At 39.1% G+C, this 18499-nt stretch overlaps 2 protein-coding genes across 9 annotated transcripts in view; one reads left to right on the plus strand and one right to left on the minus strand.

The window, feature by feature from the left end:
- The window catches only part of tmtops2a (teleost multiple tissue opsin 2a), a 25078-nt gene extending 20224 nt beyond the window's left edge, over positions 1-4854 (plus strand). Inside the window, exon 4 of the mRNA XM_056750563.1 lies at positions 2199-4854. Coding sequence (XP_056606541.1) covers positions 2199-2402 — 204 coding nt within the window. The 3' untranslated portion in view covers positions 2403-4854. The remainder of the gene's footprint in view (positions 1-2198) is intronic.
- The window catches only part of st6gal2b (ST6 beta-galactosamide alpha-2,6-sialyltranferase 2b), a 20504-nt gene extending 2937 nt beyond the window's left edge, over positions 1-17567 (minus strand). The window contains exons 1-6 of one of the 8 annotated variants that reach the window (XM_056750555.1): positions 17462-17567; positions 14115-14162; positions 13178-13873; positions 11626-11723; positions 11401-11502; positions 10834-11008 (exon numbers count right to left, since the gene is read on the minus strand). In XM_056750555.1, coding sequence (XP_056606533.1) covers positions 10834-11008; positions 11401-11502; positions 11626-11723; positions 13178-13865 — 1063 coding nt within the window. In that variant the 5' untranslated portion in view covers positions 13866-13873; positions 14115-14162; positions 17462-17567. The other 7 variants (XM_056750561.1, XM_056750560.1, XM_056750556.1 and 4 more) reach the window with 7 other exon arrangements.
- Between the last annotated feature and the right edge of the window lie 932 nt (positions 17568-18499).

The raw sequence follows: 18499 nt of genomic DNA on the forward strand, positions 1-18499 counted from the left end.
TAAATATCCATATAGCTGGTTTTGGTTCATTTATAAGAAATCTACAGAAACAAGCAGATAGAAGCCTTTTCAAACAAACACATTAATTTGAATTTTTGTAATTTTGCAAAAGAAGAAACGGAAAGAAAATAAATGTATATAGCCTACCAAAATCTAAAAACGGAAGACTACATGAAGTGTCCTGCCTTAAAGGGATCACATGATTAAAACATGATTAATTTGTGTTTATTGTGTAACAAAATGTTTTACAGTTGAAAAAATTCATCTTTTAAATACTTGTCATTAGTGTACCTCCTCTATGCTCTGCCTTTCTAAAACGCTTGTATTTTGACAAAACTCAATTCTCTGAAAAGCGCGGTGTGCACTGATTAGACAGTTGCCCAGTACGTGGTTATTGGCTTAATATCTCAAGCGTGTGAATAAAAATATTACGCCCCTGATGAGACCGATTGTCAGTGCATCTCTCACTCGGAGACGTTAAACTGATTATTTTGTAGGCATTTGTTGAAAAATTAAACAACATGAAACAATTGGGTGAGTGTGAGGGAATTCAAATAAATTGGTAAGATTGAGTTATGTTAATATTTAACATTTTGTTTAGTCAAATAAATAAATATGAGAAGTGCCCATTTTTCCACTTGAGCCCCTGCCCCTTAATTGCATGTCCCTGATTGCATCCATAATTTGAGAACCAGCAGGAAGTTCCTATTCACTAATGTTCAGAAGATACCACTGGGGCTTTAGTGTGGATTGGAGTGAATATAATTGACATCTGTAGATATATTGTGTAACAAGGTTCAATAGGTGGAAGGAAGGAGACAGGAACCGGCGAACATTCAAATACATTTTTAATAAAATAGACAAACAAAAACACAGAAGTAAAATGCCGGCAGCCACCTCACGGTCGACTGCCGGTCACAAGAACATAAATACAAACTAAATACATGTCCGTGCCCGGTCCTCTCTCGTCAGCAGTCCCGTCGCTCGTCCTCTTATGCTCCCGATTTCCTCCGTGAGATATGCAGGACCAGTGTGCGCACAGCTGATTCCAACTATCAATCACGCTACCGGCCCCACATCACGGCTCTCGTCACGCCTTCCTCACCACATACCCCCATCACCCCTTACAGGCCGGGGGTACCACCGTGGAGCCAGTCTCGGCGTCCGCAGCGCCTGGGGGTATGCAACGACGAGACGAGAGAACGGAGACAGGAGCACCAGGAGCGACAGGGACGAGAGAGGAAAAAAAATGTTGGTCCGGTTCCCCGACACACTGTCGCTCGGACCTCAGCCCAGTCGAGTGGCTCTTCCTCGCGGTGCTATGTGGTGGTGCTGGATGTCCGTTGGATGTCCCGATCCTCCTGGCAGTTGGTGATGGCTCCTCCGTGTGAGTGCACTGGCAGCGAGTCAGTCCGCCATTTCCTGCTCCTCACCTTTATGGCTGTTGGCAACAGGGTTCAGGCTCACGGGCAACGGCGCCAACCCCTCCGCTCCCTCTTGGACGGCTGCCGCCCCACCTCGGCCCAGGAGCACGGCAGTGAAGTCTCCGTCCCATCCAAATCCTCACTCCAGAACCACCGCCTCGGGCAGCCGTGGGCGGTGCTTTCTTCCCATCACCGTGATGTCACTCAACGGCGGGGGCTCTTCGATAGCATGTCTCTCCTTCCTCATGGGTTTCGGCACCAGTGTAACAAGGTTCAATAGGTGGAAGGAAGGAGACAGGAACCGGCGAACATTCAAATAAAGTTTTAATAAAATAGACAAACAAAAACACGGAAGTAAAATGCCGGCAGCCACCTCACCGTCGACTGCCGGTCACAAGAACATAAATACATGTCCGGGCCCTGTCCTCTCTCGTCAGCAGTCCCGTCGCTCGTCCTCTTATGCTCCCAATTTCCTCCGTGAACTATCAATCATGCCCCCGCCCTCGTCACGCCTTCCTCACCACATATTGATAAAGCTGTGTAGAGCTAATCGTGTGCCACATGGAATGGGTTAATTATAAAAAGTCACAATTTTGACATGCCAACTGCCTAAAGCATGTGTCCTGTCTTACAACACACTCCTTGAAGGAATGAAAACTTTGTCAAAACAATAAACATTGTGCTTTTGTAATTTGAGTTTTAGCTGACCAATTCCCTATTACAAGTACGACAAAATGAGAAAAGGATAAAGCTAACATTTGTGTTGTGTTTCAGTTTTACAGGTGTTTCCTCATCCTTTTCCACTGCAAGCACAGCTTTCTAGAGAATGGACAGTCCTCTATGCCATCCAAAACTACAGCTATCCAGCTCAAACGTAGAGTTTACTGCAACAGATTGGCTGGTGATGCACCCCCTTCCGCTGACCTCAACCAACACGAAAGCAGTACCCCTGTCTCAGAAGGAACCAATCCACCCTAAATCACAATTTGATGTTCCAGTTCAACCCTGCCCCATGACATCATGAAATCTTTTCACAAATGATGATGGGACAAAATAAATCTGTGTACTGTAGCATTGCGTGATGTAGCTTGAACAGTGACACACATTTTCAGTGTTCGTACGTTATGTGCTTGATCCTGGAATGCTGGACTGGTAGAACCTTGTCGAAGTAGAGGACCATAGAGGTCGAAAGGTTTAAGGACACTTGACTGAAATGTTTCAAAAGATCAGTATGGTTTAAAAATCATTCCAGCGTGATACCTCAAGAAGCTGGTTGATAAAATCCCAAGAGTAAATTTTATAAATTTAAAGCAGACGATGGCTACTGTAAAACTGCTGTAATATAAGCAAAATTCCCAGAGGCAAATTCGTTTTATAACATAGTTAATGAGTTAAAGTGGCAATCCGTAACTTTATTTTGTAGAAATGATCTAAAACCAATTATTGAGCAACTACATGAAAGAATGGCATTTAAAACGTGGCATTACCCTAAATGGATTCACCACAGAAAGCTTGTAATAATGGTTTGTAATTTTCCTTGTCGGGTAGTGTTTCTCTGGAAATCCTTATTCGTGAACAGAATGAAGAGGACCGGGCTGCTAGCCCGCATGTGGATAATGCGGGTGACGGGTAGCATTGAACACAGAATTTTTTACTTCAATTCTTTTATTATTATTTATGGCGCCTTTTAGAAATTTGATTTTCAACGCCATGCAGTTCTTACATCTGGGGGTCTGATTGAGCATTTACAAAGAAAATGAGAATGTGATAGGACTCAGAAAACCATAATTACGGAGCCCGTAACCTGTCACAAGACCATTTTATATATATATCGTGGCCACAAATTATTTATTTGTGTGAACGTTTTGCATATTCGTTACCTCGATTAACGTAAATCGTGCCCACGTTTTATTAATTCGTTCCCTCGATTTACATTAATCGTGCTCACGTTGAATTACCCATGTGATCCTTTTGTTTCCCTGTCTGTGGACAGTTCTTACAGCCCACCCTTAACTCCATGCTCACGATTTGTAAGTTTATAAAAATAAACATTCTTATCAGTTTACGCAATATAATTTTGAAAATCAATATAACACGAAGTATAGCACATATTATATCCAAATTGCATATTTGTATAGCCCTCTTGCCCTCAATATGCGATGCAGGTGCCTCTCTGATAAGACGATTCCTTGCAATGCAAGGCTTCGGAGAATGTCTCAAACCCAGCTCAAAATATATATCAATTATTATTTTCTCTGTCCATAACAGTTGCAATGTCTAAATTAGTAAAATACCGAGGGTTTCATTTAATTGTGGGAACAAATGAATAAAACGTTAGCACGATTAACATAAATCGAGGGAACGAATTAATAAAACGTGCGCGCGATTTATATATAAAAAATGTCGTGTGACAGGTTACGGCCTCCGTACATAATTAATAATGTTAAGGCATTTCAAAGATTGAGTGAACTCCGGTTGCAGACATGGCTTTATTTCTTCTGAACAGAACAGGTAAGACATTTCGCTATTTCAATAGATGACGCGAAAAACCATAGCACACTTGTTGTGCTAACACAAACGGGTACTGTTTTATCGCTTGTTCTTTCTCTCTTTGGTATGTTCATTATGATAAAGGTAACTTAAGTCCTATTTGCACAGGATAAGTATTATCTGGGGACCTCGTGTTATTTAGAAATTACCTCCCCACATCTGTATTTCATTTGGCGCACTCGCACAGGATAAGTGATCCTGCGATTTCACTCAAAATTATGATGACAAGGCTTTGCGTATAGTTTATGTATATATAGTTGTGTTGTGTATAGTGATATATGACCGTACCTGTCAGCATTTCAGACTTGTGATCGCATATCTTCTGTACGATTTGTGTTATGGGACATACAAGGCCACATGTGACATACGACTAAATACATCAGACTCATCCGCGCAGTTGAGCAGTGCCGAATCATAACTCGCATAAAGAAAATCCTCCGAACATCACTTGCAGTAGCAATTACAAACTGAGACGGTGACAGAGAGGCCATTCTTACGAACTGCCACTTTAAAGGAAAGGTCACCCAAAAAAGAAAATTCTGTCATGATTTACTCAAGTTGTTACAAACCTGTTTAAATTTCCTTGTTTGATTGAACACAAAGAAAGATTTTTGAGGCACCATTGACTACCAAAGTAGAAGGAAATGTTGTTGTTTTTTGTTCTTTCAAACACAAAAACGAGATATTTTTAATAATTTAGGGAAACAAACTATTCTGGTGCACCTTCAACTACCAGTTTGTCTGTTTAACAAAAGAGAGAAATGTATACAGGTCTAAAACAACTTGAGGTTGACTGATTCATGACAGAATTAAAAATTCTGGGTGAACTCTCCGTTTACAATTTTTCCAAAACGTGAAAAAAGTGTGGAAGTGGACTGTAAGTGAACCTAAACTTATCACTGGTAGTGAAAGTGCAAAATGCAAACAGCCACTGGTTACTAGTGAATATGGTTTTCAGGTTGATGTGGATATGCATGACTTGTTTTGTGAATTTCCTAAATTATTTAAGATTAAGATGTTTTTTAAACTGTACATTTCACAGATTGTCCTCAAGAATGGTAAAAATGGCCTTGCTTCAGGTAGTCTAATGTCAAAATGGTCCAGTAATTTATGACAAAAGTGGTTACTTTTTTAAGACCACTTCTTCTGTAGCTGTAATAGTGCATCCCTTACAATACACAATTGCTCAAATTACTGAACTCAAAACCACTGAAAAGGCTTCAAAAATATGGATGCTTCTACACTTTAACATTGTTCAAAGCTGATATTGTAGTCTGTTAAATACAGCGATATTAGATTGTGCCTTCAACTTTCACAGCATTTACACCTGCTTTGATAATATGTGACAAATAAACCAATTTCCCCAAAACGGTACTTCTCGTTAGTCCTACATTTTTTAGCTTGTGTGTCTGATTTCTTTATTTATTAAACATTTCAGCCCAAAATGTCTGTAATTGTTTTCTCACCCTCATGAACATTTTGAAGAATGTATGAACTTTCTTCTGTACAATCATATTTAAAGAGTAAAGTTTACCTTAAATTCAAGCATAGCGTCAGTTCTGGCAGGTCACATGAGTCTAGCTTGCATCAGCCGATCACGTCAGGTTCAGCTAATCGGCGTAAACCTATATACAACACATACTAGACTGCGCCCTATTTAAGTTTCCTTTCTCTGCTCCTTGTCAGCTGCTTAATCGTACCGCACTTAAACTTGTTTTCACCACCCACGCTTCATTGTTCAATGCATCTCGCAAGTTGTTTGGATATACAGTATTTGCAACACACCGTTGACACTCTTCCAGATGTATATGCAAGCAGTATGGATTTTAAGCCCTCGTTTACAAACTACTTTGCTCTATACGCTAACTAGATGTTCGGATATGCAACGCGCTATTGCAAATCATGGATAGTTGTTGGATAATCTATAGCTTTACCTCCACTATCGCTACTACTGTGCGCGGGTGTTTGATCTGCTTGCTGGCATGGGTGCTTTTCTCTTGCCCACTGTTCCATTAAGCAAGCAGGCGGGGGGCTGACTGTACTAAGCTCACCGGAGAATGCATATTATAACGGCATATCCAAGTGTGAACTGTCTGCTATGTATTTAGTGCTTTCAGTGCGAGATCTTCTTATTTTGTCTGCACAATGCAAACACTGTGTCTCAGACATTGCGAGTTGAAAGTAAGTTATTACACCTTGTATGTGATTTTATTTGGCACATTGATGCTTGCAGCAATAAGTCACAATAGTTTTATACCCTAAAACTCTAGTGAATATTTGGGTGATACTCTCATTCTCCACATTTCTTGTCAAGTGCTTGCTGTTTGTGCTCTGCTTGTTTAAAGCAGCCCTAACACACAGGGTTTCTGCCAATCTCATATTAATCTTGAGTACCTATAGAGTAGTATTGTATACGTCGTATCTTCGAAGAGTATTAAGTTTGATCAGATTTATAAAGATAGATACAGCTGTACGATTACTTCCGAAATCATACGGCGGATGTAGGCCGCTGAACTAAACCACATTGTGAACAAAACACAGACATCAGTTTCACTCATCGCATGCGGTTTAGCGCTGGGACGGCTCGATATATCAGTTTCAAACGATCTCGAAAATCCAGTGTTATATCCGCCGTTTATATAACATTTATCAACCAAATGCAGTGAACAAACAAACACCTGAACTTCGCAAACATATGCTCTCTCTCTCTCCTGCAGACAAGTGTAAGTGACGTCTGCGCATGCTCCGTCTCCTGCTCCCATGCTGCCACATGCTTTTCGAGGAAAATGTCCAATAAGGGACTAAGAAATTTTTTTATATGTTCGAAAAAAAACTTTCCGAAACCTGTATGATCGCTTGGGGAGTGTATTGTGCACAGAAAGATATGTGAAACGCCCAACTTGTTATTGATAAGTTTACCATGTTAAGCATTAGAAGACAGCACGTTTAACATTGTAAAGAAGTCAGAATGCATGACACATCGTTGCACCGGCTGGACTGCCGCCTGTAGCACCGGCTGGACTGCCGGCTGAGTCACCGGCTGCACCGGACTGGACACCGGCTGCATCGGACTGGACAATGGTCTGGATACCAGCTGCACCGGACTGGACGCCGGGTGCTGGACCGGACTGGGACAGCGGGAACACAGGATCTCTGGACCCGGCACAGCAGGAATAGGATCCACTGGACTCTGGACCACAGGAATTGGATCCACCGGACTCGGGACCACCGGAACTGGATCCACCAGACTCGGCACCACCGGAACTGGATCCACTGGACTTGGGACCACCGGAGCTGGATCCACCGGCTCGGCTGCCGGACTGGACACCTGTGGCTGGGAAGCACTGGGGATGCCGGCTGCACCGAACTGGAGATGCCGGCTGGATTGCCGGGCTGGACGCTGGAAAGGACGACTCTGAAGAGGCCCTCCTGCCCCGCTTGCCATGGAGGGTGACTGGAGAAGATGAGGCGGATGGAGGTGCCAAGCTCCCCAGGGTAAGGGTGGCCAGGGTGCATTCCTCCAGGACGTTATATGAGGGAGTGGATACCCAGGCTGGCACTAATGGCTAGGGATCATCCCGGTTGACCACGTACCTAATCATATCACCCAACCACAGGGAACTCAACATCTTCATCTCTGTCCGGTTGAGAGGCTCGGTGAGGCAGCAGTTAAAAATAACCTTGAGCTCTGCCTCACTGAACTCCGTCTCCCCTGCGACAGCCACAAAATCCTGGGCGAAGTCCCTGATCCCGCGATCCCCCTGCCGAAGCCCAAAAAGTAGGCGGCCCGGTGGGATCGCAAGGAGATGTCCATGCTTGCTGCCTGCTGGGTTCGGTTAGGCTCGTTCATTCTGTTATGCAGGGGGAAGAACCTAATTGCAGGCAGCGGGGATTAGGGGTTAACACGCAGATTTATTCAACATAAAATACAAAACAAGGACCCACGACGGGGTAAAACAGGAACAGACATTAATATAAAAGCACAGAAACGAAGACTGACTAAACACTAGACCAAAGAGCACTTGACATAAACTAACACTAAGACTAGACTTACTTTACAATATGCAATTTATATCCACAGGGACACAGACGAGGAACCAAACACGCGGCTTGAGAAGGCATTTACATACAATGAAGGAAAGGACAGTACAGTACAGGACAATGAAACATGAGAAGTATAAATAGGGAGGCAAGTCAACCAAAACAGGTGCGGGGCATGAACTACTTAACAAGGTGATAATGAGACGAAAGGGCGGGATACATAGACGATATTTGGGGAGAGTATGGAAAGCCGCAAGGCCACAACGTCTCTCTCCACATAAAACAGGAAATTCTGTTTTGGTTCTGCCTCAAGACCAAGAATTAGCCAACAATGATAGGGAGAACCGTGACAGTTTGTCTGTAAATATTTGCATAGTTTGTTGCCCAGACGGACATGTATCTTGCACAGTTCACTGAAAGTTACAGTGAAATACTACTTCTTAAGCAGAAAATATCTTAACGAGAACGGCTTTTTGCATTTTGTTGTTTAAACTCTTCATATAGAGTTCATTTGTTTTTTACATTTATTTAAAGTTGTTTATTAAAAGCAAGTTTTGTTATAATAATTGTACTGGACCATTGACGTAGACAAGGGTTCAGATTCGGACCTTTGAATATAAACTGATCTATCTGGTGTCAAACTTAAATCCTGGAGGGCCGCAGCTCTGCACAGTTTAGCCAAATCCAACCCACACCTGTTTAGAGGTTTCTAGTAATCCTAAAGACCTTGATTAGATGAATCAGGTGTGTTTGATTAGGGTTGGAGCTAAACTGTGCAGAGCTGTGGCCCTCCAGGAATTGAGTTTGACACCTGTGATCTAAAGCAACATAAAAAATAATGTTTTTAAGCGCCAATTTATCATCGGAAACAAACGTTATAGTACAGTTTACGTTATTTAAAAACAAAAATTGGGATTTTAGTCGGAGATCATAGAACTTTCAGAATTCCCCATTCACTCTTGTTTGAATAAAGTATAACTGTCCTAACTGCCCGGAGGCGCATTGAGTGGCAGGACTTCCCTTAACTGACTTTGCTACTAGTTTATTCTGCTTGTTTACAACTTCCTCATTCAACTCAAAGGCTATTTGTTGCCAAGTTTACTCTTACCCTGCAAGCTTAACTGCTAATTTAACCAATTCGTCTCGTTAACAGTTTGCTCATGCTACTCTAGTGCTATTTGTTGCAGGGTGTACGAAAACGAAATGTGATCGGTTGCTTTACCTGTCAGTCATAAGGCCTCTTGGGCGGGCCTTGCCCAAGAAGCAGCAAAAGTTTCCAGACATAGCTGTGTCCCAAATTACATACTATGCACTTAAACTATGCACTCAACCATCTAGAGTATGAATGTAAGAAGAGTAGTATCATCTCAAGTGATAAGACTGTTTTTATACATCCTATCAAATCGCAGAGAAAGATGAAAGCCACTGCCACTATTTTTCACATTAGAAATTCCATTTCACCTGGAAATGCGTCAAAATACGATCACAACTTCCGGTTTACGTGGACTTTAATGTTGAAACAATGTTGAGAATAACCAGTTTAACATTGATTCAAAATTAAATCAAGTTTCTTTGCTATGGGTTACTTTAACATTATCTTCATGTCCGAAAGTCATCTGTGACATTCTTCTCTTTTATTTATTTGTACTATTGTAGTATGTAGTACTATTGGGAACATGCTGTTTCTCCATAAGCTGCCTACCTGGTTGTCTATCAAAGTGGGTTTACCCACTAACACATTTAGCCTTCATATGCACATCCCTCCATTTTCTTTCTACATTCAAAATAATAAAATATAAAAATAAATACAAACATACTGTTCATGATTTACATCACCAACCCTTATAAAAAATAAGTATTCTCTATGTATATTTTAAGTATACTTTGTGTAGTAAGTATACTAGATGGATTAGTTGTTCTATAAAATTGTATAATGTACTGCTTGGGACTAAATTTGCCAACTTTTGAGTCTATAAAAATATACTTTTAAATGTACTTTAAATGCAACAGTAGTAAGCTTTTCAGAGCACAACTAGTTTACAATTTACGTTTTTGTACTACAACTATACCCCAAGTAATCTGGTCGGTATACTGATAGTTTACTAGTTCAATACTTTAAGCAAACGTTTAGTCTGAAAGTTTACACTCACCTCAACTTATTTTATGTATGCTTGCAAGCTTTATTTATGTGAACTTGCAGATATACTGTTCCTAACTAGATCACTACTTGTAGTACATTTGTAAGTACACTTCAAGGTGTATTCTTAGTAAACTACTAGTTTAAGTATGCATGTGTTTTTATGAACATACTATTTATATATTTAAATACTTGTAATCTATCTCTAACTGTACATGTACATGTACAGGTGACATAAAATAATTCAATACATTAACATATAAGTGTTCACCTTATAAGGTAAATATCAGCAAACACATATCAGATTTTGAACCAAACAAAATAAGTAAATGAAATCTCTTCAATTCAAATTTATTTAAGCTATTCAGCTATTTATACAGCTTTACAATACAATATTTTAATACATATTAGTATAATAAGTATTGAGTGGGACAGAAGTATAAAAACGGAAATTATGCATTAGCTATAATAAATAGAAAACTTTTAAATACAAATAGTGATAACCAAAGAGAGATAAACATCCATTTGCGATCACATGTTATAACTGTACAAAATATTTATTACAGGCATATATGTTTTTTTTACATATAACAGGCATATATCATGTGAAAGGTTTTCAAGGTCATCCGTCAATCACTGGTTTTCTTAGTTAGAATATTGAGTAGAAAGAAAAGGAGTTACCTATAAATCCTGAGGAAGTAGGGTTGGGCTGAATGTTCTCCACTGTGTTATTTTGCACAAAATCCCAGAGACTCCAGATAAAGGAGGGATGCAGGATATAAAAAGGCTGCTCAGGATTGCTCTCTCTACGAGCAATGTAGGGTTTGAAGAGGTCAAAGTCGGGATACTTGTACCACTACAAAGAAAGCAGAAAAAACAGTTAGGTTCCAGAATTAGTGTTTGGGATTGAAAATATTATTTATCATAAGGTGTGACTGCTTTGTTTAAAAGAGAACATGCAAAACAAATAAAATATTTTCTGTAGGAAAAACAAACCAAAGTCAGTCTATGTTCTATAAATAGTCATGATAACAGTATAAGTGTAAGGAAAGCGAAGGGCCAAAACACAACTGTAAATTTTTAAAAGTTCTGTTGCGATTGCCCTACATATTACAAGTCACAGAGTAATTTTTAGAACAGATGGATGACCCTGAAAAGGCCAAACCAAACATGTTTCATTAAAACATTAAAATAATTATGAAATGTTATCAGGGCTGAATGCCATGAACATAAGTAGATTAAATTTACCTTTTCCAAGTCAAGATCATAAGGAGCAGGATCCCAGGCTAGCAAAGCAATGTTCTTATAAATAGAACTGCTGTTGAATTTGTACTTGGGGTTTGCAAGAATCTGATAAAAAACAGTAAACAAACTTTCCATCAGTACTTCTATGCAAGTAAAAAAAAAGAATCAAGGATCAATGGTCAATTACATAAAATGTGTGTGAGTTTGTGTCAATTCAAATGCCCTCACTTGAGAGTTCATGATGCGAATGGTGGTCTTGTTGCCCACATCTCTTTCATAACCAATAGAAGGTGCAGAATTAAAACGCAACACAGCCTCATGGGAATCTTAAATGTTCAAGATTGAAAAAGTAAAAAAATAACAATCATTATATGACAGTCAATTAAATATTTATTGCTATAACAGGTGGGTACAAAATAACTACACTTCATTGACTGACAGAAAGGACACAAAGTGTTGTGGTATTGCTCCCTCTAATGTTTAGTAAGGCTAAATGTTGACTCAAAGCCTGTCATAAGACTCTGCCTTTTGTATTGGTACAGTTGTTTAGAGTAATTTGTTATTTACTGACCCATACAATTATTTTTCTGCCTTTTAGTTAATTTTTTATTTTTTTTAATCTATAAATAGTGCATACTGATTATTCCATTAACCCCTTCACTTGCAAGACATTAAGCGATCACTAGATGGCAGCAAAAAAAACATACTAATACTGTGCATTTTTCGTGAGGGCTTCATTGACATCTTGAGAAACAGTAAACAAAAGATTTTTATAAAGTACGTTATGATGTTCAAACAAGATTTATAATAGATTTCAAGAATGGGACCCAGTAAAACGACTGATTTTCTCCATCAACACTCTTTCTGTCTGACAATGGGGCAAGGCACCTATTCAAAAGCTTCTAGGGAGCAGAATGGGCTGCATTAATATTCATCTGTCATTGGCTGTCAGCTGCATTCATGCTCAAACACATTCAACAATTAGGCCATATACATCAACATCTTTACACAAAAGCGAAGAAAATCAAGAGAGTCGATGAATTGAGTGGGAGAATTAGAGAGAGAGATACTGAAAGTCATGGAGATTTTCTCTATTCAGTTCATACTTTATAGGTTAAATATATATATATCTATATCTAGTTATTTCCTTTTTTTCTGAATTTATCTTTTATAGGTATGTGTTTGGGTAAAGTTATTATTTTTGTTTGAATCGGTCAACTACTAACAATTATCCTCCCACATTTCAAGTTTCTATTTGCATTTAATGGCAGACAAAGAAAACTGGAGAAACAGGTAAAAATAAGAAAATTCTCTATATTTTTAAATACTGCAAAGACAACAAGTTCATATTCAAGTTTAAGCAACAAAACAGTAATATTTGTGCATGTATTTAGGAAATGTACAAAATAAAATTTATGTGACCTAAATTTTTATCACAGTTTTCATGTGTCTTGTCATGTGTCTTTCACATTGCTGTTGGATGACTTTATCACTGTTGAAATGTCAATAGACACTGGACTGTTATGACCACAATAAGGAAATGCTGATTACATGAAAATTTGGAAGGGTTTTTTCATTTTTTCTGCAGCAGTATGTATTCATATTTAAATATACAGTATCTCACAGTACATTTTAGCAAATTGTAATTTCTTCAGTGTTGTCACATGAATTAATATTATAAACCGTTTACAAAAATGTGAGGGCTGTACTCACTTCTGTGATATACTGTATATTTCACATTAACGTTTCTTTCTGCAAACATTTTTTCTGTCCAACTCACCAATTTCTCGACCCATTAAAGAGTTAAGGATTGAGCCTGCTGATGATACCACAGCACATGTCTTGTACACCTTCTGCAGGGGTTGGGATGGAAACCACCGTTGAAAGTCAAGGCGAAAAAATGGCTGCTCTGAACTATCCAGATTCTTGAGCCGAGTTTGCCGTTTCATCTGACAGAGTAACTCCTGCCCGCTCCTACTTGCATTTCTCCTCCCTTTGTAGAGAACCTTGTGCGTATTGACCCGAACATAATCTTTTATGACTTGTTGCAATCGTTGATTTAACAAGTTGGAGGACACATTTCCCTTCCAAAGACCTTCCATCAGTAACCAAGTGTTGTCGATTGTCTTCATCTTGTTTCTCTTTAATTCCATGTTGTTTATATTCCTTAAACGAAGCTGCTTATATCTTGAGTCAGAAAGTTTTAAATCTCGTCTGCTCTGGAAAGGACCCCTCCTCTCTGCAAACCGACTCAAGTGTATTTTTTTTAATTCTCTGCTGTCCCGGGCAACATGTTGACCGTCAGAGTATGAGATGGAAATTGCCATTTGGGTCTGGTCAGAAAAGTAGGTGGTGACAAAGAGGAAGAGCAGTGTCCAGACCACTAGGAAAAACAGGAGAACTCGAGCCGATTGCTTCATGGCATGCCATAGGAGAGTGTCCTGGACCATCATCTCCCTGTTCCACATCACCCACCCTGAATAAAGATTTGAGATGTAATTTGCGGTACAGTATTGTAGATCTGCTGAGAAGACCAGCTCACACCAGCAAGAACTCACATGCAGGTTAGTGTTGGTTTTGTGAACTGTCTCAGATCAAAGAAAATCTGGAGGTGACATCTGCAAACATCCTTTCAATTTCTAAGTGTTTCACTACATCTAGATGTTAACATTCAAATCAGTTTTACTGTATGCCATTTATTAAAGAAGTCAGCTTACCTATTTTGGCCCTTGTTCCCTGGTTCCACAGTAAAAAGATTCTTTATTCTGGCTTGGTGCACATTCATGAAAAAAAAGAACAATTTACAACTCAGGAAAGAACTCTGTTCTTTTTACTTTGTGCGATAAACGTCATCATTAAAGTCGTACCTAAATTTAACCTAAGCAGACTTTAAGATGCTGAAATGTTCATGGATGTTTAATCCTATACCAAACAGCAATGGATTATTTGGTCAATAAAAAAGTGCAATCATTTTTGACTGTCCATCAAAAATATTAAAAGATTTAAAAAAAACGAGCAGATCTGATTTTGTGGACCTAACATCTGGATAGCTTAATGCACATATAGAAGTTAGTAAAAGGGACAATATGTAAGATTTTTCCGTTAAAATACAAGAAAACTACCAGTGCACTGTTATTTATTTTGTTTACGTGTGTACTTGCATTATCCCAAATGTTTTCAACAACGTTTGAATCAACATTCAAAATTAAAATTCTGTCAATTCAAACCTGTATGACTTTCTGTCATCATCGGAACATAAAAGAAGATATTTAGAAAAATGTTGGTAACAGAAAACTAATGTTCCCTTTTGTCAGTCTCTCGACGTTGTGTCGAGAACGAGAGATGGGGTTCGCCCTTGAGAACCAATCAATTCTGACTACTATAGAAAAGGCCAATGAAATTTGGCGAATGAAATTCCGCATTCATTTACCTTTTGTAGAGACCTTTTCCTCAAGACCTACATGATCGGGAGAAAGGACACATCTGTCCATGGGGCTAGGGAGCAACAGCAGTGAGGCGTAATGGAGATACGTTTCGTGCCGGTGTATCACGCTCTTCAAGGAACGCGACTTTGAAGCCAATGCTGAAGCGGTCTCATATCTGTCAACCCGAGCAGCACGACTGCTGTCGAGGATGCCATATGCCTCAGGAGCCTCTGAAACAGTTTCAGTGGGACCGCTAATTGCGGCCTGAAGAGTGTCAGGTAAAGCCTTATTGACTGGGCATGCTCATAGGTAAGGCGTGCCATCATGGTGACAGATTCTTGTTCCATACTGAGATAAGAGATGCTCTGCACCGGAGAGAGCTTACTCTTGTCCCAGCGATCTGCATTATCATCCCCATGGGGGAAGGGTCTGTGGTTGGCAGAACAGAAACTGCCTGCAGCACGACGCACCATCGAGTGGAGAGTGCTGACCAGATCCGCATGACGCAACGTCATAAAAAAGGCCAGTTCATGACTCCTTTAAATGAGTCATGTGCTTCTAAGGTGAGAAAATTGATAAATTTGGGCAGCATTAGGATGAATTTTGCAGGTAACAAAGTAATAGTTTGTAAACAGGTTAGTGTTAAACTTAGTCAGTTTCCACTGTGCAGTACGGTTCGTTACAGTACAGTACATTATGGTATGCTTCGTTACGGGTAACCATTATTAGGCTTGCGTTTCCACTGACAACAGGTAGGCTTGAAAGTATCGATCAACGTCATTCTCACGCAACAAAATAATCTGTAAATGACAGTGTCGCTTCCTGTGTTGATGTTCCCCCAAAGAGTATAGATACCAAGAGGCGTAACTCTGGTGCTTTTTTAAGAGAAAACAATGCGGCTGCCCTTTTGGGGTGAAAATGCTTGATAACTGTCAAGGTTTCTAGCGAGCCAAGGCTTTTGTCGTCATTTCTTATCATCATTCAGGTTGAATTTCAGCTTTAATGTTTTATTTTTTAAACAAAGCAGCTGATATTGCCATCGTCAGAGCAGAAAGCAGAGTTGCTTTCAACCCAAAATGGCGGAAACGCAGGGTGCAGGTGTTGCAATGGAACTATCTATTGAATTTCACCTCTTGTCATCTATACTCTTTGGTTCCCCCTTATAGTACGCGCAAATGACGATTCTCTTTTGGAGCTGTGATCCTTAAGCTACAGTATCATGATCACAAATAATAATTATCAGGATATAACTAATTTCACCTGCTGTATCTTAGTCTTTCATTTTTTGCTTGTGTACAATCCACTGAGAAACAAATGCCTTTGTTAGTAAGGAAGTCCACTGTGAATAATTTTAAATCAGCAAATATTTTAAATAAACTTAAAGGCAGGGTAACCGATTTCTGAATTACGCTTTAGACAACTGAGTCGGGCCGAGTACCAAAACAACCTTGTAGCCAATCAGCAGTAATGTGCACAGTGAACAGGACGGACTTTAGACGAGCCGAGCGCTGACGAGATCGAAAGATGGGGGCAGGGTTGTGTTTGTTTTGGAGATTTTAAAATCAACAACGGCTGAAAGAAATCTGACACCCTGCCTTTAAGTAATCATGCCAACACACGAAGAAAGGCTTTTTCAATTCCAAGCAGAAGGTTTGTGTGGAGAGAGACCTTCACCAAAATAAATAAACAAAGCTTGATGGAGGCAGGATAAGGTCAAACAACAAAACAACAAAACAAACGCTTTTCAAATGAGGAACCAACACCTTTCTGCTTCTTTATGCATTCAAATCTAAACAGAATGTGAAGTTTCCAGTATTTTTAAAAAGCCTTCCTGCCAGTAATATGCCATCCCTTGGTCAATATCCTCTGTTCTATTTGTCAATAAATGCAATAAATGCAGTTGTCTTTGCATCACCATTGCATCAGGTAGTTGCTCATGAACAGGGTGTGAAATTTCCTAGTTCAAAACATTTAATCTTTATTAAATAATTGTTTACAGTTTACTGTTAAGCCTAGCCAGAATTAAAGGATTGTATTTTTTGTTATTAGAAACTTGTTAGAAACTGACTCAAACAAGTAAAAGCACAAATTGGTTGATAAATGACAGTAGTGTGCAACATGTTGTCATGTTGTAGATAAATTAAATACTTGTTCATTTAACACACGAACAAATTAGCCGAAACAAAACTAAACTTAAACACTTCGAATCTTGATGGATTGCAATGTTGAGTCTAACACAGACATGGTTCAACTATTGTTGCTGTAGCTAAACCAATTTATATTAGCACTAAAACTGTAAAGTGTGCCCTAAATATCTTATAAAACTGTTACAGATGTCAAAATAGCATGAATAATCATGTGCAAATCTATCTATAGGCGGAAATGTGGATAAACTGTTCACCTACCGCACCTGATCGCAGCACACGGTTCTGGTCAAGAGAATTTGTGCTTTTAAAATGCTCTACTGTGAATCATTACTAAAACAATAATCCGTTTAGGTGTAATGTCGCCAAACATCCGGCTGTTTCTCTGACAATCCTTTTCGGCAGTTTGTCATCGCAATCAATATATATTTGTTCTGCAGTCTAGACTAGAATTGAAAACTATTCGAGATGTCTGACGAATGGACTTGCACTCACCGACAGATGGACGAGAAAAGACCGCTGTCTGATGCACTGATTCGCTATGTTTTCCCACGATATGTATGGGAAAACTTGTCATTCTCAGGGCTCGCACGTTCCCCGAACGATACTGGATATTGTCCAACTCTTCCTGTTTGGCAAATGAATAATAATAAATCATCATTATTATTATTATCATAAATAACATGTATAACATTTTTAACAACTTTTTCAATAAGACTGAACATTCAATTAAATAATGTTGAAAGTTTTAGGGTGATAACTAGGTTTATTCAGGACAATATAAATTAGGCTATTTATAGCAGGTTTTTTGGGGGTAGTTAACAAATACTGTGTAGGCTAGATGTGTCCTTTGGTGTGATAGCAAACATCTAGAAAACAGTTAATAATATATTTTATATTAATATTCATGTAAAAGGGCATAAGAGGGAATTATTTGTCTTAATTGTTAGTTTTAGCTGTAACATCATGGGACATGGTTACTCCATTAAGTTTATATAAGTATATTGCAAACCTGTCGTTGCGATTATAATGGTCTATTTGAAATGTTTTAAATACCAATTAAATTGTGCGCACGTGAGCCATCTGCGCGATAACTAGTTTTTTTTCTATAGCTGAAAAAAACATAATTATGGTTGTACAGAGATTCATTCGAACCTGTTAATGGTTAACTTTTATTTGTTTATAGGCACAACAACAAAAAATATATTGCTTCTAGTAAAATAAAGAAAACATTCAGGATACGCTTTTCGCTTTCAGTTTCGGTTTGTGGTGCCCGACTCCGCCACAAAAATTAGCCTATCTTGAAAAATGTCTAATCTTTAAGTGGGCAGACTATTAATATCAAAAAGCACAACATTCACTGTACAGCGCTTTAGAGACGTCGAAATGGATTTATAAAACGTAATATAAAACGTCCGAAATCGCATAGGCTACTGCCATAATCTATAGCAGGCGAAAAGCATAGGTGAACGAATAGGAAATCCGAAACCTCGGTCTTCATAAAAAAGTAGGCGGGAATTTCCCGACTGGTGC

The sequence above is a fragment of the Triplophysa dalaica genome, chromosome 6 (assembly GCF_015846415.1).
Source record: "Triplophysa dalaica isolate WHDGS20190420 chromosome 6, ASM1584641v1, whole genome shotgun sequence".
NCBI classification, from domain to species: Eukaryota; Metazoa; Chordata; class Actinopteri; order Cypriniformes; family Nemacheilidae; genus Triplophysa; species Triplophysa dalaica.